At 34.0% G+C, this 23576-nt stretch overlaps 1 protein-coding gene across 14 annotated transcripts in view; it reads left to right on the forward strand.

Annotated features, from left to right (window-relative positions):
- The first annotated feature begins 3778 nt into the window (after positions 1 to 3778).
- Positions 3779 to 23576, forward strand: part of atp7a (ATPase copper transporting alpha) — an 813847-nt gene continuing 794049 nt past the window's right edge. For 7 of the 14 annotated variants that reach the window (XR_012389555.1, XR_012389548.1, XR_012389549.1 and 4 more), the window contains exons 1-5: positions 3818 to 4134; positions 6932 to 7058; positions 12379 to 12868; positions 16207 to 16878; positions 22851 to 23066. Coding sequence is in view for 4 of the 14 variants with exons in the window: in XM_005173125.6 (XP_005173182.1) it covers positions 6939 to 7058; positions 12379 to 12868; positions 16207 to 16878; positions 22851 to 23066 (1498 nt within the window). In the remaining 10 variants the exon portion in view is untranslated. 14 annotated transcript variants of the gene reach the window in all.

A 23576-nucleotide genomic window follows, 5' to 3' on the forward strand; every position in this document is an offset into this window, starting at 1 on the left:
TTTGACACCTCTGCAACAAGAATCACCTCTGTTTTAATGCATACACCCTACCCTGCCCCTAACCCCAACCCCCAGTGACATCACTTGTAAAAGAAGTGCAGCAAGGAGGAGCTGGAGGTAAAGCTCCCCCTTGCTGGAGATCAGCTCTGCCCATGTAGCTCTGCAATGAATACCAGTTGGCCTTTTTAAGATCATGCCACAGCATCTAAGTTAGATTTATGTCAGCACTTTGACTTGCCCATTTTAAAGTCTTCATTTTGTTTTTCTTTAGTCATTCAGAATTGGAACTGCTGGTAATATGCTTTAAATAATTGTCCTGCTGCAGAACCCAAGTTTGCTTCAGCTTGAGGTCACTAACTGGTGGCCGGACATTCTCGTTTAGGATATTTTGGTAGACAGCACATTCATGGTTCCATTTCTCACAGCAAGTCTTCCAGGTCCTGAAACAGCAAAAGAGACCCACACAATCACATTACCAACACCACATTTTACTGTTGGTGTGGTGTTCTTATAAAATGCGGTTTTATTTTAATGCCACACATAATGGGACACACTCCTTCCAGAATGTTCAACTTTTGTATCTTCATTCCACAAAGTATTTCCCCAAAAGTCTTTGGTATATTCAAAATGTTTTCTGGCAAAGCTGAGATGAGCTTTTATGTTGTTTTTGTTCTGCAGTCGTTTTCTTCTTGAAACTCTGCCATACAAACTATTTTTGGCCAAAAATTATTGTTCTTATGGGGAAGTCATAAACAATCATCTTAACTGAGGCAAGTGAGGGCTGCAGTTCTTTGGATGCAGTTTTTTTTTTTTTTTTGTGACCTTTTAAATCGCTGCTCTCGTGAGGTAATTGTGGTAGACACACCAAGGCAATGGTCAGCCATTTTGGTCAGCCACTTTGTCATGCCATCCGTCTGGCTAGTTGGTTTGGCTCTCATCAGCTTAACGTCAGATCATGTTGGCCAAATTCCACATGTAGATAATGTGTCACTTAATAATTAAACACTTCATTTAAAAACTGCATGATTGTTTACTTGAGTTATCTTTGACTAATAATCAAAGTTTGATAATCTGAAATACTAAAGTATGGCAAACATGGCCAAAAAATAAACAAATCAGTAAATGGGCAAAACTTTTTCAGATCACTGTAGCTATATCATAATTTTTAGATATTAATGTTTGCAATAGTATCTTGATGCAGCCTTTATGTTGCAAGCTGAGATTGACATTGCAACGCTGAGAGATGCAGACACAATATACTCAATGGAGCTAGTCACATCACTGTGATGTGTAGTTAGGGATGGGGTTAGGTAAGCCCATTAAAAAGATTGCATGCAGCATGCATTGTATCTGTGCCACGTCTGCATCCAGACCCCTCTCAATGTTTGTGCATATTGTTCTCTAAAATAATATTATATTTTTTCTTCAATGGCTTAATATTCAGCAGTAATTCTTTCAGTATCATACTGCCCTTCAGAATTAATTTTTTTTATTGATGATTTGTTGAGTTTATTATTTCAAGTCCTTCCGCCACATCATATGTTATTTTATTTATGTACAGTTGAAGTCAGAATTATTAGCCCCCCTTTGAATTTTTTTCGTTTTTAATTATTTTCCAAATGATGAGCAACAGAGCAAGGAACTTTTCACAATATGTCTGATATTTTTTCTTCTGGAGAAAGTCTTAATTGTTTTATTTTGGCCAGAATAAAAGCAGTTTTAATTTTTAAGCACCATATTAAGGACAAAATTATTAGCCCCTTTAAGTTATATTTTTTCAGTGGACAATAGAACAAACCATCATTATACAATAATTTGCCTTATTACCCCAACCAGCCTAGTTACCCTACACTTCAAAAACAATCCAAAATTTTTTGGTTTATTTTTGGCAGCTGGGGTGCCGAAAAAAAAATAGTAAAATAACGGCCGTTAAATTACAGAAATTTACTGTAAAAAAAGAGAGATTGAATTACAAAAATTTAACCAAAATTAACATTTAAGGAAATTTCTAAAATTTAATGGCTGTTATTTTACAGTAAATTTCCTTACATGCCAGCTACCGGAAATAAACCTAATTAAGCCTTTAAATGTTGCTTTAAGCTGTATAGAAGTGTCTTGAAAAATATCCAGTAAAATATTATTTACTGTCATCATGGCAAAGATAAAATAATCAGTTATTATAGATGAGTTATTAAAACTATTATGTTTAGAAATGTGTTGAAAAATCTTCTCTCTGTTAAACAGAAATTTGGGGAAAAATAAACATGGGGCTAATGGGGCTACATGGCCTAATAATTCAGGGAGGCTCATAATTCTTATTTCAACTGTATGATTTTTGGGGCAGCACAGTGGCTTGGTTGTCTTAAAACAAGAAGGCTGCAGGTTTAAAGGTTAGCGTTTTATTTTATTATATTCTGATATAAAAAGCAAACCATTTATAATGAAGTCTACACATTCTTACTCTAAAGACACAAAACAAATCATTTGAGAAAGGGGGATATATTTTAATTGTCCTTTATAATGCATTTGGGTCTGTTTTGACCCTAAAACCTATATACAAATAAGGTTCAGTTCTTTATAAAGTAGATAACAGGCATACTATGTCTCTTATGGAACAAATTTAAGGTCTAAAGTATTTGAAATAGAAAGCTTCTTAAATAGCACTCTTTTGATTTGTATTTGGCTTGAATTGTTAGGGTTTGTATTTTAGGACCTGTTAAGCTGTAATTCAACCACAAAATATTTTACACACACCCGGTACCGGTGACGTCATCGACTTTCGCTTTAAGATTTAGGATTTAAAGGGCTAGCAGTGCATTTATGATCACTAAGCAGCCCCAGATAGCACTGACAGCTGTCATCTCTTATGCTGTTTGCTTCAGGGCCTCCTCTGTTTTTGAGGTGGTGTGCATAAGTAATCCTTTTACATGTCTGATGTGGTCCAAACACAGTCAATTATGTTTGATCAAACAAAAGAATTGTGAAATATGAAAACAATGATCGATCCCTGTGGCTTGAATAGCACCTATGATCAGTTGGAATACAATAACTTTTGCATAGATTATGGTAGAGACATTTTTCTTTTTTCCTTTGATTACAGACATGTGCAGGAACCACCAACATTATTTACATCAACATAGACCACACAGAACCTAAAAGGTACACTTTTAAATTTGAGTTTATAAAAAAATGCAAAAAGTGCCTCTTTTTTGGGTGTTTATCATAACACAGACAACATATACAGTTAGTTTAACACTTTCAATAGTGTTTTATGAAAAATCAAAGGGTTTTCTTTAAAATGATACCATTTTTTTTTTTTTTTTTTTTTTGCATTTACACCTCTGCATGTGGATTTGGGAAGCTTTTCCAGGCGGAAATCCCAAAATAGCACTAATCCCAAAATAGCATTTTTGTTGATAACCGAAATATCGTTAGTTGATAGCTTAAATAAACAGTTAACGTTACGTTAAATTTCAAGACCTAAAAATACAAAGCCTGACAGTTCAAGTAATTTAAAAAATACAAACACTTGATAATTCAAATTATTCAATCCATATATATTTTTTGTTAATACTATTCAACAAGCTTTTTATTTCAAACAATTTAATAAGCATTAATTTTTCCCCAAGTCGCTCTATTAAAATACTATCTGATAAATCTCAAGCCCCCTATTCAAAGCTCCAAACAGCTCCAAAAATACGCATTACTGAAGCTCTTGAATCTGCCACGACGACATTCGAGACTGCGCATTTGGCAGCGGTTGATGATGTGCTCGAACACACTAGGAACGTTGCGGAGCGTGCGCCCGAGCTACATCGAGATAGCAAACATTCCGCATGGATTTAACACTCTTCAGCGTGACTTCTGTAAGCACACACTCTCCTGCTGTCTCCACACACTACACACGGCTGGGTTTTGTCCGATGGGGGCAACCAACCCCATAGGTTTTAAGGAAGCGAGGACTTACTGGCTGCTGGAGACTAACAAAGTGTTTGTTAGCCAGCTAACGTTAAGTTAACTGCTGTCATTGTGAAAGTGACAGTAAAACTTACCAAACTTAACTAGTGACAACAGCGTCCTATGAGGATTAAACTTGTTGGTCCTGTGACTCAGCATCAGCTCTTCGCACGAAAGGTAAAACAATCCAGCAGTTTTGTTGTTCTTCGTGTCTGTGGTTTAAGTTAGCTTTAGGCTCAAAAGCAAACATCTCACATCTGCATCAAAGGAATCTTTCTGAGAACGTTATTTTTAGAGTAACGTTAAATGCCTGTTTCTAACTGATGACACCTTAAAATTTCAGTTCTTTAATAAATTGGATATCATTAAACACTTAATGTATTGATCATGGGGTTATTATTATATATAAACTCTCCAAGCGATAGAGATGAACGTTAGCTGCATATATAATAAAGCTAATCTCTATTGCTTGGAGAGTTTATATTAGCTGATGATGTAATGTATAATAGGGCTAACGTTAATCCATTCGTTTTTGCGATGAGCAAAACGTTTGTTACTGTTTTTTTTATGTGTCTTTGTTGACGTTAATTAATACAAATACAATTGTCCATTCAATGTTTATGTTCTGGTATGGTTTATTAAATGTGGTAGTTTAATAATTGTTTTGTGAATGACGCAGTGAGAATGAAGTTAGGGTTTATAATTGCTTTAGAAAATTTATTTTGTTACATTATGTTTATTCTGAAGGTTTAACACATATAAACTTATATTTATTGTCGGTATATTATCGTTATAACTTATGAATAAAATTACAAACCTTGACACTATCGTTATTGTCTTTATATCATCGTTATAACCTATCGATAAAATTACAAACCCTGACACTATCGTTATTGTCGATATATTATCATTGTAACTTATCGTTAAAAATTTAAGCCCTGATACTATCTTTATTGTCGGTATATTATTTTTTATATCTTATTGGTAAAAATACCCAGACACTATCATTATTGACGGTGTATTATCTTTATAACTTATTGGTTTAAATACAAGCCCTGACACTATCGTTATTGTCGGTATGTTATCTTTATAACTTATCGGTTTAAATACAAGCCCTGACACTATCGTTATTGTTGGTATAGTATCTTTATAACTTATCGGTTTAAATACAAGCCCTGAGACTATCGTTATTGTCGGTATATTATCTTTATAACTTATTGGTTTAAATGCAAACCCTGACACTATCGTTATTGTCGGTATATTATCTTTATAACTTATCGGTTTAAATACAAACCCTGACACTATCATTATTGTCGGTATAGTATCTTTATAACTTATCGGTTTAAATACAAGCCCTGACAGTATCGTTATTGTCGGTATGTTATCTTTATAACTTATCGGTTTAAATACAAACCCTGACACTATCATTATTGTCGGTATAGTATCTTTATAACTTATCGGTTTAAATACAAGCCCTGACAGTATCGTTATTGTCGGTATGTTATCTTTATAACTTATCGGTTTAAATTAAAACCCTGACACTATCGTTATTGTTGGTATATTATCGTTATATATAAGTTTTTGTTTGTTTCGAAGAATTGAACTCAAATATGGATTCAGCAGGGTTGAGATTTTATATTTAATTTGTAGTCTTTACTTTGACATTTTGTATTTTTTTTTTTAGATTAGGGCTGAGCAGTATATCGTTTCAGCATCGATATCGCAATGTGTGTGTCCACAATATTCACATCGCAGGATATGCAATGTTGAGTTGCGATTATAGTCGATCAGCACAGCAGTTGAGAATACATGATACATTGTGGAGTCATGGCAGAGTATACCAATAAATACAGAGTGGAACTTTATCATTGTTTGTGTAACTTTTGTTTTTGATCTGTCTTGTTTATTTTTGCTTGTAATTTGTTATATTTTATGCAGATCCACTGCATGGAAAAAGACTTGATCATCCCAATCAGTCTAAATTAAATCTTTATAAATAGAGCTATTTAAATATTCTGTTGAAAATTTATTTATATCCTAATATATTGCAACAAACAAATTTTTTTTCCAATATCGTACAGATTGAGGTAAAGTTGGTTTTTATATTCGCACTTTCATTCAGTGACAACTTGGGACATGCTCCCTATATTGTTTACCATGCCTAAATCAGCCTAATTCAGATGTACAGTTACTGCTCGGGTTTGTGATGTCAGACTGTGTAAATATTGATTTGTTCTAGTGTACGTTTCCTAAGTCACGTTTGTGTTTCTCATAGAAGAGGTGCTTTAGTTAAAGCTTAATTCAGATGTGTCAGAAACATTCAGAGTGTTTAGTGGGTAAGTTTAGACAGCAATGTTTTTTTTATATGAGGCTGATATTATGTTGCTATTATTTAATTAGCACTTTACATACTGTACAGTTACAGTACCATCTTTTGTTCTTGTATCTTGATAATCACTATAGTATTTTTAAAGTACTTTGATATACCATGTGGTGTGTGTTGGTTTCATTCAGAATTAGGTTTATGTGTATTGTTCTGTATGTTTTAGTTTCACTTGTTGCTAGAAAAGCATTTGGCAGAATTATGGTCAAGCCAATAAACTCACAGTTATGACAAATAAAGTAGCAGTTCTGAGAAAACAAAGTTAAAATTGTGAGATATAAAAGTCAATGTTTGTATAAAACTATGGTGATTGATATATTCTAATTTATGTTTATGTTGTAATTAAAGTGTAATTAAAATGCATCAGTAACATTTAACGCGTTAAGTTTAAACAGCCTCATTTTTATCTACAGGATAACAGACTTGGCCGTGGAAAAAAATGAGTTGAAAGTTGAAAGAAAAAGCTAAAATACCCTTAAAATTAAAATGACTGATTGTGGGTCATAAAGCTGTGTGTTTATCCAGTGATTAACACTTGTATGTCAGTTTGCACATCTGTCTGTAAATCCCCTCATGTTTTTCATCTTTCAGACGAAGAATGGCGCTGAGCACTAACCTGTGTCGTGTGACCCTGGGGGTTGAGGGCATGACCTGTGGCTCCTGTGTACAGTCCATTGAAGGCCGGATCGGAGGCCTGCCAGGAGTCATTCATATACAGGTTAGAGATATGGATGTCAGTTACACCAAGTGAACTCTTAAGAATAAACCTATGTTAGAATGCATCATTCAAAGTGCTGTTCAAGCATTTTTCAGGGATTTTGGTTAGCTTTTTTATTTTATTATTATTTTATTTTTTGATGTTTTGCAAGATGAGCTTAAACAGGGGGGGCTAATAATTCTGACTTAACAGAATTAACACATTTCAAATCACCCTTTTCAGCTTTTGAACTTTTGTAGAGTTACTGAAGTTTGCCCTGCGCGCTTGCGTTTTTTTTAGTTACTTCTTTGGTTTGGTGCGTCAATCTTATCAATGCTATTATTAAAAAAAAGGTAATGATTCACACTCAATTGCTTTGTACTGTTTTTATTTTTTATTTTTCTTACATTTTACGGGTGATTAAAAGACAGACGTTTCGGCACAAAGCCTTCCTCAGTGTGTGACACAATTCTTCAACTCCACCCTTTTATCTCATAGTCAATTACAATGTGCAATTAATTAGACCGTCACTCTCATTTCATTATCCATTAATCACACAATAACTTATAATCTTCACAGCAATAACAATAAACAATCTTCACATTTCCGACCTCAATCTACAGAGATAAAGTGCATCAACTATATCATTAATCAGGTGTACATCATTACAATAAAAATCCGACAGCTAACATTAAAAAAAAAAAAAAAAAAGTTTACATTTGACAATTACTCAAGGATTAAAAAACACAATTCTTACCTTCACCTCTACCCACATAACCAATTATACAAGAGACATTTACCCTCATCTTCAAAAACAGTTAGCGAAACATACTTGTATTAAAACAGTACGAAGCAATTGAGTGCGAATAATTACCTGTTTTTGAAAAATAGCTTTTGAACTTTCCCACAATATTGTAAACTTCATTCTGTATCCCTAAACAAGCACACAAACATAGCTGAAACACAGATTAAATTTCCAGGTGTCGTTTTTCCATGAATCATTGTATGAGATACACTCTAGGCTTCTCTGGGAGGCTGACAAAGCAATTTGGCAGCAATATATGGTGGTAATAATATTTACCAGAGCCTACCCTCCAGCAACTGTCACATAATTGAAGAAGGCCACCCGTATGTTGAACTTAGACATAACCTAATTATTGGAAATTTGTCCTGCCCTTTTCCTTAAAACCCATTTGCCCCGCAGACAAGGGTCAAAAAGCAAAATAATCGAATCAGTTGTTTGTCTAAGATGCTGTTTTAACCTTTGAAAAGCCAACTGCTTGTATTACTATTGACCAGTGCTGGAAAATGCTAAATACTATTAATGTCTTTAACAAAACAAACAATATGGCTCTTCCTGAGTGAGCAGTCAATATACTAAACACAAAAAGCAACTCTAGAATTGTGCTTATTGTGCAGAAACAAACTTCCAGTTGTTTCTTCATGAGATTTTAGGGTTTAAGGGTCATGTGATGATAGGAGTGAGTCACCAGACTGAGCTGCTTGAGGAATCACATTGGGTTCATCGTCACACTCATGTGCAAGTGTAATGATCAAGCCTTTTTAGCAAAACGTGCTTAAAAGCAATACTTTTTTTCACTAAACTTGGGCTAAAACTACATATAGCAGAAACCTACTTTGAAATGGATCATAATCTCAAGTTTGTCAGGGGCAAAACTTTTGGTTTTTCGAGACTTTTATTAAAAAATACAATGAAATATTAATACTATCAACTGTTTGCTGTTTTATTTTAAAAAGTTGTTTATTCTTGTGATGATGAAGCTGAATAAATGTCAAACCATCAGAGAAACAATTAACCATGACAAACTTTGCATGATTCTTTGAATTTCAGTTAATTCTAATTTAGTTCATTATTTTTGCTTCTAGTTGTAATTCTAGTTTACTTTCCACTTCTGCATCATGTTTATATGGAAAATGAAAATAAATAATTTCATAAATCCTCAAATGCCTGCATAAATAAAACAAATACAAAAAATATGCAAATACAAAAAAACCCACAAATTCCTGCATGAATAATTATATAAATAGGGCGGACAGATTAAAAATGATAAATAAATTACACAGATGTTGGGGGAATAAGAAAATGCTAAACTTAATGTAGATTTTCTCCTCTTTTACACTGCACTATTAATTAGTTATATAATTATTAATGCAGGTATTCGTGTATGTTTATCTGTTCATTTATTCATTACATATTTATTTGGTAATTTATTTATTTATTAATTGTAATAAATATGCAGGAATTTGTACATTTATGTATACAGTAATTTTTTTATTTTCGTATTTATTTTTTATTGTTTTTGTAGGTTTCGTCCTCCATATGTTTACTGCTTTAGTTCAAATTCAGGAATTTGTAGTTGGAAAGTTTGCTGCCTACAGATAAAACTGTGACTTTGGACTTGTTAAACTATGAGAAAATAAAGCATTGGCAAATGAGTTTTAGTGATTAACAGTTTTAATGTCACTCACACAACAGAGACAAAAACCTTAAGGCTCATCATGCATACAAGAAAGTTTATCATGTGCAGTTATCACTGACGTATCACCTCATGACTAAACAAAGGGTGCTAGTGTGAGAGAGCACTGATGCACAAAATGATTTGATTTTTTTTACAATTGCACTTTTATCTTGCAAACTTTTGACCAGCTGTGGACGTGGAAAAGCTTTCATGAAAAACAGACAAAGAAAAAGTTACACAGCTTCACATTGTGTACTGGAGTATTTCTGTTATTCATTGAGTGTCTTATGTCATGGAGTGATTTTGTACGGTCACTCAACATCGACATTAAACATCAAAAAAGAGTTGAAGTAGTAGCTAGCTGGAACATTTCTTAAAAAGGGGATTCATGGGCATATGGGCATTTGTAATTATGTACACACCCACTATACATATACACTTGTAATCATGCTTATTTATCTGCATACTACTGATTATTAATAGCAACCTGTACATACATATATTCATATATTGTAACATATACACTTGTAATCATGTTTATCTATCTGCACACTACTGATTATTAATAGCAACCTGCACATATATTCATCTATTGTAAATCAATATTAATCAATAATAAAAATCTTTTGTTCATAGCTTATCCAACCTGTATATAATGTTCATAGTACATTCATCTGTAATTATCACCATAGTTTTCTATAACTGCACTTTATAACTTATTCCTGTATCCTGCACTTGCTGCTATTGCACTGCTGGTTAGACTTAAACTGCATTTTGTTGCATTGTACTTGTACATGTGTAATGACAATAAAGTTGAATCTAATCTAATCTAATCTAATTACCCTCAGTTAGTGTTTGGTGTTACACACTGTTCAATGATGCACACACTGGCTGAATATCTTGCATTTTAGTACAGCTGCTGGAGTTCAAGACCAAAACCATCTGCAATAATGTGTTATGCAATCACAGGCATGTGTGCAATTTCTGGTTACTGGAACAATGCTGCTCTGGATAGCTTTTATTGGGCAATTTGACTAAGTGTACTATTTTAGAGGATAGGTTAGCACATTACAGGGCAGATTTACTATCAGGATGAGCTAGTCTGGTATAAACCTTATTTTTTCATTGAAAAAAAGACACACAGTGAAATTCAGTTGTGAAAATATGTGGACGCAGTTAAGTTTGCAAAATTTCTTGAGGAGAGTATGGGAATGAAACATGCAACATAATTTACTAAGGTTTGCATTAGTCAATTTGACTTGTATTTGCACCCTAATCTAGCTGTACGTATCTCTGGGATGTTTTTATTTTATTTTTTATTTAACCTTGAAATAACAAACAGGCATTTTCAACTTTTATTGTTAAACACGTCCAAGCAGCATATAATAAACAAAATAGTACAAAATAATAATATCAATAACATGAAAAAAGCTTACACAATACAAAAGAAAATACATTACATTCAGGGGAGTCAGTCCATTTAAGCTGACAAAAGTTTAGAAAGCTTTGAGGCACCTTTTTGTTTTTACCTGTTATATGAATTTAAATAAAATGTTGAAATCATTTTCAAATGCTTTGAAGCAAGGAGAAAATTTAACAAATTTATATTGTTTTGCTACATTTAACATATTATTACATAGAAACTCCACTTCTTTGTTTTTCAAAAATGCCCAATTTCACAATGTGATAGTCAAATGCAGGTATTACACTTTTTTGCCATCAACCACTCATACAATCTGTCCCAAAAGGATTTGACAATAGAACATCTGTTAAAAAGATGTTCCTGAGATTCAATATCTTTCAAGCAGAAAATACAAGCATTACTGTCTAAATAAATCTTATTCTAAGAAATTCATTACATGGACAAATGTCATTAATTGTTTTGAAATTAACTTCTTTTATTTTAGGTTACAATGGAAATGACAGGTATCTTTTTTTAACTTCAATAGTGTCCGCTTCAGAAAATATCTCTTAGCGTGAATCATATTTCAGCGTGAAATATTCCTTTATTAGTAGTGATCTCAAGACCCTGTTGGTATATTTAATTACCAGAAATGAATAATTATCAATATACAAATCAACCAGTGTAGGTATTACAGAAGAGTATACACAATACCTTAAACTAAGTTCCTCAAATCTACAGGAATAGCTTTGACAACCAAAGAGAATTCTCTACATGTAGAATTAAAATTAAATTTTAACTTAAAATGATAATTCCTGAAGTCTAAACCAGTCTTTAAAAAATAAGGTTTTTTTTATGTAAAATACACCTGTTATTCCAAATGACAACATTATGTGGAGTAAAATTGTGCTTGTACATCATTTTAGAATAAAGTAACACTTGCGCATGAACATCAGATCATTTAAATGGCAATTTTAGTAAGTCAAAATCACATTTTAGAAGAAAAGAAATTCCTCCCACTCTTTGAAAAATATGAAAAGGAATGCTAAACCATAAAGACTGTTTGTCTTTAACAAAGATTGATACCATTTTAACTTAATTACTTCATTTATTGCACCAAAATCAATAACATTCAACTCCCTTCCTCTCGAGGATGTATTATAGGAGGAAAGCTTAGAACAAAACAATGTCTGACAGAAGTTTTTTTAACTTGTGTGTTTATTTGGAATTCAAGGAGATCATAATGGTATCCCAGTTTTGAATATTGATTACTAAATGTTTAATTTGTGCTGTTTTATGCACTTTCTTGATCATTATGGAAATGAGCTGATGCTTCTGCTTTCCTTCATTTGTGCATCGTCATTACAATCATCAGCAAAACTTTCCGCTTTCATTTGCAATTTTATGGCTGCACTCTTATGCGAATTTAGTAAATTGGGCCATTTATTTTGTTCAACAGGTGTCTCTGGAGCAGAACAATGCAACAGTGACATATGACCACACTCAACACACTCCACAATCCATAGCAGATGCCATTGAGGATATGGGCTTTGAGTCCAGCCTGACAAACGCTACATCAACACCAGTTCAAACAGAAACCAAAGTCTTCAGCAAAGCAGGCTGTAGCGCAGACTCTGTCCAACAAGCTCTGAGCACACTGGCCCAGATAAAAGGGGTGATTGAGACTCAGGAGAGTGCTGATAACCAAGGCCTTGCTGTTACGTTTGTCCCATCTCTGGTCAGTGAGGATCAGCTTGGGGAAGTGTTGAAGTGCCTGGCTCCCGACACAGCCTGTCGGCCACCGCTCAGCCCAAAGGAAGGCTCGACTTCTCGCAGCTTCAGTGGAGTTGAGGCAGTGAAAATGCGGATTGAAGGAATGGTGTGTCTGTCCTGCACTACAACCATCGAGGGCAAGATTGGGAAGCTAAAAGGGGTTGAAAAGATTAAAGGTATATTGGTTTTGTAGCTTGTGATTTGCCTTTGTTTGTGTAAAGTAATTTCCAGTGTTTGAACTTTGAACTTTAACATTTACCGGTGAATTATGTCACACATTAGGAAGTTTAAATCATAAAATGAAGTTTAAACTCATTGACATCGTGCTGCCAGTAAATGCAGATAAGAAATGAGAGCTTGCACAATGTATACATTTTAGGGTCAACACGGTTTTCTATTTCTCACATCCTATTTAGTTGTCTTTTTTCCAATGATAATAGTGTAGTCTTACTGAAATTAATAGCCATTAGGACCAATGTTTAAATTTTCATCCTCATTTCATGAGAGTGTACATTACTCTAAAAGTTTACTTTACATAAGGATGGCCGTGTGTCATTATTCTATTAAACACTTTCAAAATAGTTATGAGGCTAATTCATGGTTAGTGACAAAGTAATTAGTGTTGTCAGAATACTAGAATTTCTAACTGTAATACAGTAAGGTTTAAATGGCATTTTTATTGTATTGTTTCATGCCATAATCCTAATTATTATAACACTACTGGTCAAAAGTTTAAGATCATTTTTTTTTCTTTCAAAGAAAATTATCCTGCAGCATTCATTAAATATAAAAAAGTTAATTTTTATTAAAATTTTAAATAACTGCTTTTTGTATGTAGTTTCAAATGAAATTATTATTTCAGTCAATGTTGCTTTTATTATTATTACCATTAATAATAAAAAAATAACATTAGACTGATTTCTGAAGGATCTTGTGACTCTAAAGACTGGAGTAATGAAGCTGATAATTCATCTTTAAAATCACTGGAATAAATTATTAAATTAAATTATTGACTACTTTTGATCCGTCATTTTATAGTGCAATAACATTTTACAATTTTACAATTTGTACTGTATTTTTAATTAAATAAATGCTGCCTTGGTGAGCAGGATAAACTTATTTTAAAACATTAAAAAATCCTACTGACCCCAAACTTTTGACCGGTAGTGTATATTTTTTATTACTTTATCAACTGATATTGTGCTCTTTGATATTTTACAAGCTTCACTTAGAGGGATTAAATAATAATAATAATAATAATAATAATAATAGAAACATTATCTATTATTATTATTATTTTTATCATTTAATGAATAATTCGAGGACCACAGTGGAAACAAGCCCAGGGCTTTATTGTGTTTTTATCCTCAACTATTTTATTTAAAAAATGTTCAGGACACTTCTATTTTAGTACAGTTTGTCTAAAAACTGTCTAATAAAAATTCTATTTAATTTAATATTTTAAAGTCTATTTAATAATTTACTTCACTTAATTTAACATATAATAAGTCTATATTTTTGACATCCCTATGCTGTATTGACAAAATATAAAGGTCTCAGCCCATAACAACTGTTAAACTGTTAATGAAACATAAACAAAAAAGTTAAGATGTTACAAATTAAATAAAATATCTTTTCTCAAAAAGAAAGTTAACCAAAACAAAACAAGATAACAGGGATTAAAAATATAATCCCTGGTGCCCCTGCGCTCTCTCTCCCCAAAATATAAAGCAATACACAAACCACTGAGAATTACCAAGAAAACATTATTTATTTACAGAAAATGAGCAAAATAACATTGAGAGGGTTTAAGCCAAAATAAATGACAATAAACAAAAGTAACTAAATTAGAGCAAACTTCCCTGAAAGATAAATAAGAAAGTAAAATACAGAAAAACGTTCCTCCCTACTAACAACACAGGAGAAAACGAAAATTATAAACAGAAGGCACCAAACCTCCCTACCATTCTCCAAGCCAGACAGGGAGACAGAAAACCTAGTTCCTCTGGTTAGAATATACAACACATCGGCAACTCACGACACGTCATATAAATATTATTATTATTATAACCTTTATTTTACCAGAAAAGGCAAATTGAGATAAAAAATCTCTTTTACAAGAGTGTCCTGGCCAAGTTTAGGCAGGATACGTATCACATGGGCAGACAACAAACAAAAAACTATTTACAGTTAACATGAATCACACTGACAAACTATTCAAAACATCTACAAACCTGTGTTTCAACTTCTAAAACTTCTAACTTATTGTCTTTTTAAAAGCATTTAGTGAAATCAATTTTTTGAACTGCAACTGTGCAAATTATTCCATGCAAAAGGTGATGCGTACTTAAAAGCCTTTTTTCCCCATCTCAGTCTGCACTTTAGGAACAGACAGTAAATAAATATCTTGTGACTGAAGACCATAGTTAAGAACAGGCTTTTTACAAATGTAATTGTGTAGATATGAAGGGAGTAAACCCAGTATAGATTTGTAAACAAGAAAATGCCAATGCTTGAGCCTAAGAATAGACAAAGCAGACCAACCTACCCTAGTATACAGCACACAACGATGAGTAAGAGATTTAAAATTTGTTATAAATATTAGTGCACCATGGTAAACAGTATCCAATGCATGCAGACTCTGAGACAAAGCATGCATATAGATAACATCACCATAGTCTAATATCGACATACATGTTGCATCATCCAGCTTTTTTAGCATCAAAAGCAGTTCTTAACTCTTAAATAGAAGCCTAAAATCACTTTTATTTTTTTTACCAATTGCTGAATGTGAGAACTAAAAGAAAGTATATAATCAATTAAAATTCCAAGATATTTGCACTAAGACACCAATTCAATCTCTGCACCATGATAGTGAATTTGAAAATAGCTTTGTTTTGTTTTATCGGCATTTAAAACTAGTTTTAACTCAGATAAATTATGTTGAAGTACATTAAAAGCGATCTATAGTTGAGAAAGGGCCAGATTGGGTGTAGATGCAGCTGTGTATATGATTGTACCATCCACATAATAACGAAAATTTGCATTTTTGATTTTTCGATCAGTATTATTTATATAATAAAAAGAAGAGGCCCCAATACTGGTGCCTGTGGAACAATAACTCATTTTCATTACTCAAGCAACATCTCAACAGAGAATTACGAAAGGGCAATCATGAGAGAGCAGGGAGCTGCTGAATCCATGTTGCTTGGGGTTTAAAATACAACTGCCGCCAATCCAAGCAAAAATCATGATACGCCGTAATCCGATGCACCTGCGATTAATTCAGACTGAGAGAGAGAGCGAAAGAAACAGCGAGAGAAAGAAAAACACAACACACACCACAACAACTACTCGTAACAATGAGCATAAATACGTTCGTATTATTGACTCTTGGATAACATATATTATTAACCTAACATAATATTAACATAATATTGTAGTTTTTAAAATTTGTTATTTATATTTTGATTATATGATTTAATTTATTCATTTTTTTCTGTGCTTGTTTCAGTCTCTCTAGAATCTCAGGAGGCCGCTGTAGTTTACCTGCCTTATATCATCACAGTGGATGAGATTGTGAAGCAGATTGAGGTGGCTGGTTTCAAGGCCACTGTCAAGTCTAAACCTCGTCAGTTGAAGCTGTCAGCTAGTGAAGTAGAGCGATTACTCAGTGCGCCAAAACAGACTGAGGAGAAGCTTTCTGAGCCGCCTGCAGATTCCACAGTCACTACACTGTTTCAGGTTACAGGAATGCACTGCAACTCCTGTGTGGTAAACATTCAGGACAATATATCCAAGCTGCCTGCTGTGACTTCAGTAGTTGTGTCCTTGGAGAATAGACAGGCGTCCATTCAGCACAACCCAAAACAAGTCTCAGCGGTGGAGCTGCAGAAAGCCATCGAGGCTCTTCCTCCAGGGAATTTTAAAGCCATCATTCCAGCTTCCCCAGAGCCAGGCTTCCTCCAGCCACTGGTATCAGTAGCTGAGATCCACATTGAGGGCATGACCTGCGGCTCCTGTGTTCAGTCCATCGAGGGCACGCTTTCCCAGAAGAAAGGAGTCAGATCAGCCCAAGTGTCATTGGCCAATCATAAGGGAACCTTTGAATATGACCCTTTATTGACTTCACCTGAGGAGCTGAGGGCTGCTATAGAGGACATGGGCTTTGATGCTTTTCTGCCTGGTAAGTGTTTTGTGTATGTCCTGGGGGCACATTTTCTCTTCTATAAGTCTTCATTACTGACAGTTTATAGGCAGGGTAATAGCACTGAACTGTTTTATATTGTCTTTTGGTCATAAATAGTTCTGATGCTGCCCTTGCCTTATGTCAGAAACCTGAATTGTGAGATTTATAGCAAGTGGGTGTATCTCTGAGAAATCAAGCATGATCAGCTATGTAACTAGGTCTTAAGCCGCCTTTCCACTGCACACGACATTTGGACACGACTGTCCGAATATGCTCCCCTGTGGCAGTCGCATAGAATTTTCAGTTCTGACATGCACTATGGGAGAGAAGCTGTTCTCGTAGTGTCCAAAATAAAGGAGTGCAAAACCAAGAGCCAGTATTCTCTGTGCGTTCCCCATGATTGAATGAATGAATACTAAAAACTCATACACTGATAAAAAATATTGGGGGGAATGTGGAGACAACATTAAACAATTATATTATTATTACTTTATTACTTACATTTATGAACAGAAGTGTTTTTTTTTTAATATAGACTTTTTCTGATTCCAAAAATAACCAGAAAATCTACTATTTCTCATCTTGCGCACACGGATCCGTTTGTACAACATTGGAATACATCATATCCGGTTGAAACAGCTCCTGGGCTGCTCTTCATTGGAAATGGATGACTTCCGGTCTGTCGCTTGTCGTGTGCAGTGAAAAGGAGGCTTTAGAACATGGTGTAATTACAGAAGTGTCAAGATTTAAAGGGTCACAAAACACCAAAACACATTTTTTGAGATGTTGACAGTCATATACATGTGTGTATATATATATATATATATATATATATATATATATATATATATATATATATATATATGTCCCACACTGCTAAAAACCCTATTAGGACACATATATTTCACAAAAAAAGTGAAAATTTGTTGTTTTTGCATTATTTTGAGAAAATTTTTCATCCGGTTTGAAAAGAAATTTAGAAGCGACGCCACGGCCATGAGATGATTGTGTAAATTCCAGCGTGTAGACTGGATGTCTGGACTGGCAGGTACAACATGACGTCTTTAAGTTTTCATCATTAATTTATGAGAAAGACTTGGTTCGAACCAATCAGTGCATTCTATTGTGAATGAGCTGCAACTTCATTAATATGCATGATAGCTTCCAAGACTAATGTACGTTACAATGTTCAGACGGCAGAGAGACGCCATGTTCTGTTTCCAACGCTAATGAAAACAAGAATTGCTTGGAGACATGGGTCGTCAGTGTTGCGTTTATAAATGTGCAGCAATGAAGGTTTTCATTTCCCCATTATAAGAGCAAAGCTGGACTCACTTGTGGATTACAGTGCTCTGCTAACATGCCACAAAAATACGTTTGTAATAGGGCTGTAACGATACACGATATAAAATCGAAATCGCGACACTCAGATCTACGATCCTGTGTCGCGGTGTGATAAGGGAGAATCGCGACACACCCCGTGACTACCTTTCCAATAACGTCACGCGTGCCTGCAAAAGTTGAGCTAGTTGAAGAAGAACGTGAGGAAACACTTTTTTTCCGCTCGACATTACGAGCACTGCTCCGTTTAAGCATTCGCAATTAGCGTTTAACCGGGAGAGCTCGCACGGAGCTCTTAGTAAGGGACTGTCTGAATGTGTCAGGAATATCAAAAACAAAACCAACTTAACCCCTCTAGACAACCGACAACGGCAGAAACATTGCCAATGCTGTCAAAGCATTGTTGTTAATGTGGCTGCGCAGAGAGGGATGGGTGTTCACCAGATGCCCCGACTCCTCTGCAGAGGAAACTTTTCTGTAACCGTGCTGTGCGCTTTCTGTTTGAACCTTTGAGAGTTAACGTTATGTGCTGACTGACAGCGCGATGCGTGAGGCCAGGAAACAGGACGAAGCTTTCAGTTAAGATGAACACAGTTTCTATAGTTATACTTTATTTATAGATAAAGGTATATGGCTCTGCATATAATCACTCTATCTTGCTGGAAATTAATAGCCGTTTCGCTTTACTTCAGGACGCATTAACACCGCTCTGAAGGTCTAATCGTTGTTTTAAGTTATCCAGAGCTGTATGAATGTACAAATCTCGAATATAACAATAGCATTAAATATTACAATTGTAACAACACAGACAGCAACACTTATGCACAATCGATACCCAGCTGATTCAGTCGTTTCATAAGAGGACCGCGCTTCTTCTCTTCTTTTTTCCTTGTCAACATAAAGGCAGTGAGATGCGCCTTGTTTTCGGCTTATAAAGCATGTATGCATATTAATGCAATAGCATATTTAAACAACAAAACTGTTTACAAAAAGTCTACATATGCGTGCGTTGTTGTTGTCTTTTCATCACGCAGCACGCGCACTTGAACCGCGAGGGAGAGAGAGGAAACCATCAGGACATATTCTTTAAAATAATGATTTCTATTAAAATGTAAAAGGTTTTGTGATTATAATAATAACAGCGGGGCATTAAATAAATGCATATTTTCCGTGGAGCGGGCAATTTGAGGAAGTCTGCGATTTTTATTTGACGGAAGAAAAAACATGATTGGAAAAAAACAGCCTATGCCGGTTGTTAAAAAGAATCAGTCAGTATTTTTGTTTTGTAACCTATAAATTAATTATTTAAATGAAAATAATTTAGGGCAGTCCTATTTATTTTATTCATTTTATTTAGATTATTCTGCTCTTCTGTGCTAAACACTGCAGGTGCGTGAAGATGCTCTGTTGTTCTGTTCTGTTATTAATATGCTAGCATTTAAAAATAAATCAGTAGCCTATTTTAAAATGCAATATTTAATGTGTCAGACACAAAATAGACACGTCAATTTGTTTAATATAAAATTAATAATAATCTGACCAGTTAACCGTTATTATAATAACCGATTAATCAGCGGCGGTTGTCTGTTAGCAAAATTAACCGAAATGAGCATCCCTAGTAGCCATTTAATTTACTTTTTCTATGTAAGAGAACTTGATTGAAAAATAATTTTTTAACATGCTTGAACCATCTACACAATGGAGTTTAGTTCTGTTTGGTTTTTCAAAAGTATTTTGTTACAAAGAAAACAAAAATGATATAATTTTATTTAATAAAAAATAGTTTTAAAAATCTTTTTTTTTCCCACCCCACACGAAAAAAAAAATCGTGATACGAATCGAATCGTGGGTCAAAAATCGTGATACGAATCGAACCGTGGGTTTGGTGTATCGTTACAGCCCTAGTTTGTAAGGAACTTTTTTTTTTTTTACCAGAGAGCTTTTCACATGTAAAAATGGTAAATTACGGATTTTCCACTCATCTCCTTTTTTAAAAAGACGTTGTCCCAGTTCGCGTTGATTGTCCTGTCTTTACGGATTTGGTAAGTGAGAGATTAGTGCTCTTTGTTTGTTTATTCAGATGGCAAAGTTAGTATCGTCAGCAGTACTATTTCAGTTTTTACTATTTCAAACATACCTTAGTCAAAGTGATTTAGTTACTAAGTTTAAAGTACGTTAGTATCACTACAATATTATGGACTGAAAGATCCGCTGTAAATGCTGCTCTCTGTATGTAAACATGTAAAAACCTTAATCAATCTATTACTGTTGTGTAGGATTTACGGTGCGTTTTGTGATAGGACAGTCTATACCAGGGATGGGCAAACTTGATCCTCGAGGGCCGGTATCCCTGCAGAGTTTTGTTCCAACACTAGTCAAACACACCTAAACAAATTAATTAGTGTCTTCAAGATCACTTGAACTCTATAGGGAGGTCTGTTTGAATAGGGTTGGAGCTAAACTGTGCAGGACACCGGCCCTCCAGGACCGAGATTGCCCACCCCTGGTCTATACACACAGCTGTCTGACACTATTCTCTGCACCTACCGAGTGCCTCTAAGTTTATGCTAAGCTAAGCTAAGTGCACCTGCCAGAACCGAAGATTGAATGAATGGATTCAAAAATGTAAAAACTCAACTGTTTAACTGGAGGGGATTTGTAAAATTAACCTTTTTTCAAAAAAGTGAAATGTTCTCTTAACATACATAGAGCACATGTATTGTTGTGAATTAAAGGAGAGATTTTTCAGGTACCTTTAAAGCAGAGTCTTTCAGTAAAAAAAAAAAAAAAAAAAAACTTTTGCTGCTTGTTTAAACTACTTATTTAAAATGCATTAAAACAACATAGTCATATTTTTTTTGAAGGACAACTTAATTGTTTTATGTTTAGACTACTTAAATAAAAAAAATTGAATTGAAAAAATGATTGAGTTTACTTAGTTTGTGTTGGGACTGGATGAAGGAATCATGTGGAACACTGAATCTTTTTACAGTGTTTAATGAGAACTCACCATTGCTGTGTTCTTCATCGAAAATTTAACTAGTGCAGCAGGGTACATTTTTACTTAACACCTTTAAAAGTAGTATCTCAAGACACTTTACAGACATAAAATGTGCAGCAGTAAAATGCACAAGGATAAATGCAAAAAAATAATAATAATAATAATACAAATAAATAAAAGCACATATAATAATGATAATAATAATAACAGATCTAAAAATCATATAAAAGTCAAATAAAATCAAATAAAAGCTACCTTTAAAAAGTAAGTTTTAAGAAATTATTTTAAAATAACAGAGGTTAATAAAATAATAAGAGGTTAAAAGCAATAGAGGTTAAAGAGTTCCACAGTTTGGGCCCTATCATACACTCGTTGCAATGTGGCGCAAGGCGCGGCGCAATACTTGTTTGCTAGTTTCAGTGTGGCGCAAGAGTCATTTTGAAGCGTTGCGTCATGCTCTTTAAATAGCAAATGCATGTGCACCCATAGGCAAATATGGATTCTGACACGCCCTAAAAGCGTTTGCGCCCTGCGATTTTCCTTTTTGCGCATGGATCGTCAAAATAGAGCCCTTTATGTGCCAATGAAGACAATGCTTGATCTCCCAAAAATTTTGCCCGCGTTGATTGAGCAGTTAAAAGCCTAGCATCAGACGCACATGTCTAGGAGTGTATGGGAGTAGAAACAAAAGCTGTCATGACAAGTTTAATTAAAAATCTTGTTTCAGGGTCTTGAATAGATCCTGAGGTTTTACCTTCCCTAGCATTTTCATTGCTTGGAGGAATGATACTGTCTCTCACACCAAGGCAGTCAGACCTGATACCTCAGATTGCATCTTATAATGTAAAAAACACAAATTAAATATATATATATATATATATATATATATATATATATATATATATATATATATATATATATATATATATATATATAGCTGGTTTGAGTATTTAATTACTCAAATTCATACCATGGTATCCAATTTCATGAGAATTTAACAAGGTACATGTCCTTTGATATTTTACCACACACACAAAATAAATAAACAAATCACTGGGATTTTCTGGCCTTGTCCTAGTGCCTATTGTAGTATTGTGAAGCACATTTCCTTCCCATTTGTCAGTTCTGAGGTGTGTTTGGGTTATTTATTTTTGGGTATTGAATATATGGAAATGCAGGTCATCTTGATGTAATGCTATAAAAAAATCTGCATAGAAAATAAAAGACTGAAAATTGATAAGAATGCTGCAACATTAATAGTTCAAATAGGCTTTTTTTTACTATATGTAATGTATATAAAATATTCTAAAGATATATTTTTGACAGTTTTTTGCCATTCTTTTATAGACATTTGTCCTATTCTGATAGCATTTGATGTTGTCGTAAGGATGCTGTGCAAAGCTATTTTAGCCTCGTCTGTATTTGAAATGACTAAGAAGATTTTGGCACAGCAGTTGTTGTTCTTTTCAATTTCTATTTATTTCTATTTTTCTATTTTTTTTTTAATTGTTTCCATTTCTGTTTTTACATGAGTAACTGGTATGTCAGGAAATAAAATTGTCATTTTCTAAATTGTTATTTCCACTGAAAGCTATATGAAGGTCACTTTGTCCTATCTTGTTTACAGAGACAAATTCATTGGTGCCTTCAGTGGTCAAAAGCCCATCTCTGTCTGTCCGGAGCTCATCATTATCTCCTGTCCGGTCAGCTGTGAAGGAGAATGAAGCTGAGAGTGACGCTGAGCCTTCAACAAACACTATTTCTAAATGTTTCATCCAGATTGGAGGAATGACCTGTGCCTCCTGCGTGGCCAACATTGAGAGGAACCTCAAGAACGAATATGGTATTCATTAATCTTTCCAAAGCAAACTTTTCAAATGCCATAAAGTGGCCCTTTTGTATGTTTCTAATTTTTTTTGAATCTCTCTACCTGGGTTTATATCATTCAAAAAAGATTTTTCTTAAAATATACATTGCAGCATTAACATTTTTCCTAAATGTGTCTGAAAGGTTATTCAATTTTAACTCTTTAAACCCCTTATTTTTGAGAGCCTACTCTACTTATTGATCAGATGAACAGCAGGTCTACTGCAGGTCTACTTTCTTATGAAGAGCCAAAAACCAAACTTAATATAGTTGCCATGGGTAATTACCTTTATTGCTTAAATGAACTAAAACCGTTTTTTTCTTTACATTTAATAATAAACTTATAAAATAAAATAAAAAGTCATTTATAACAGAATTACACAAGTTTTTGCCTTAAAAATCTGATTTATTTACAACATTTAATTGAAATATTTAATTTCAGTTTGCTTTATTTCAAGTCCCAACCCTTTCCATCATACTCAATTCT

Source organism: Danio rerio, chromosome 14 (assembly GCF_049306965.1).
Source record: "Danio rerio strain Tuebingen ecotype United States chromosome 14, GRCz12tu, whole genome shotgun sequence".
NCBI classification, from domain to species: domain Eukaryota; kingdom Metazoa; phylum Chordata; class Actinopteri; order Cypriniformes; family Danionidae; genus Danio; species Danio rerio.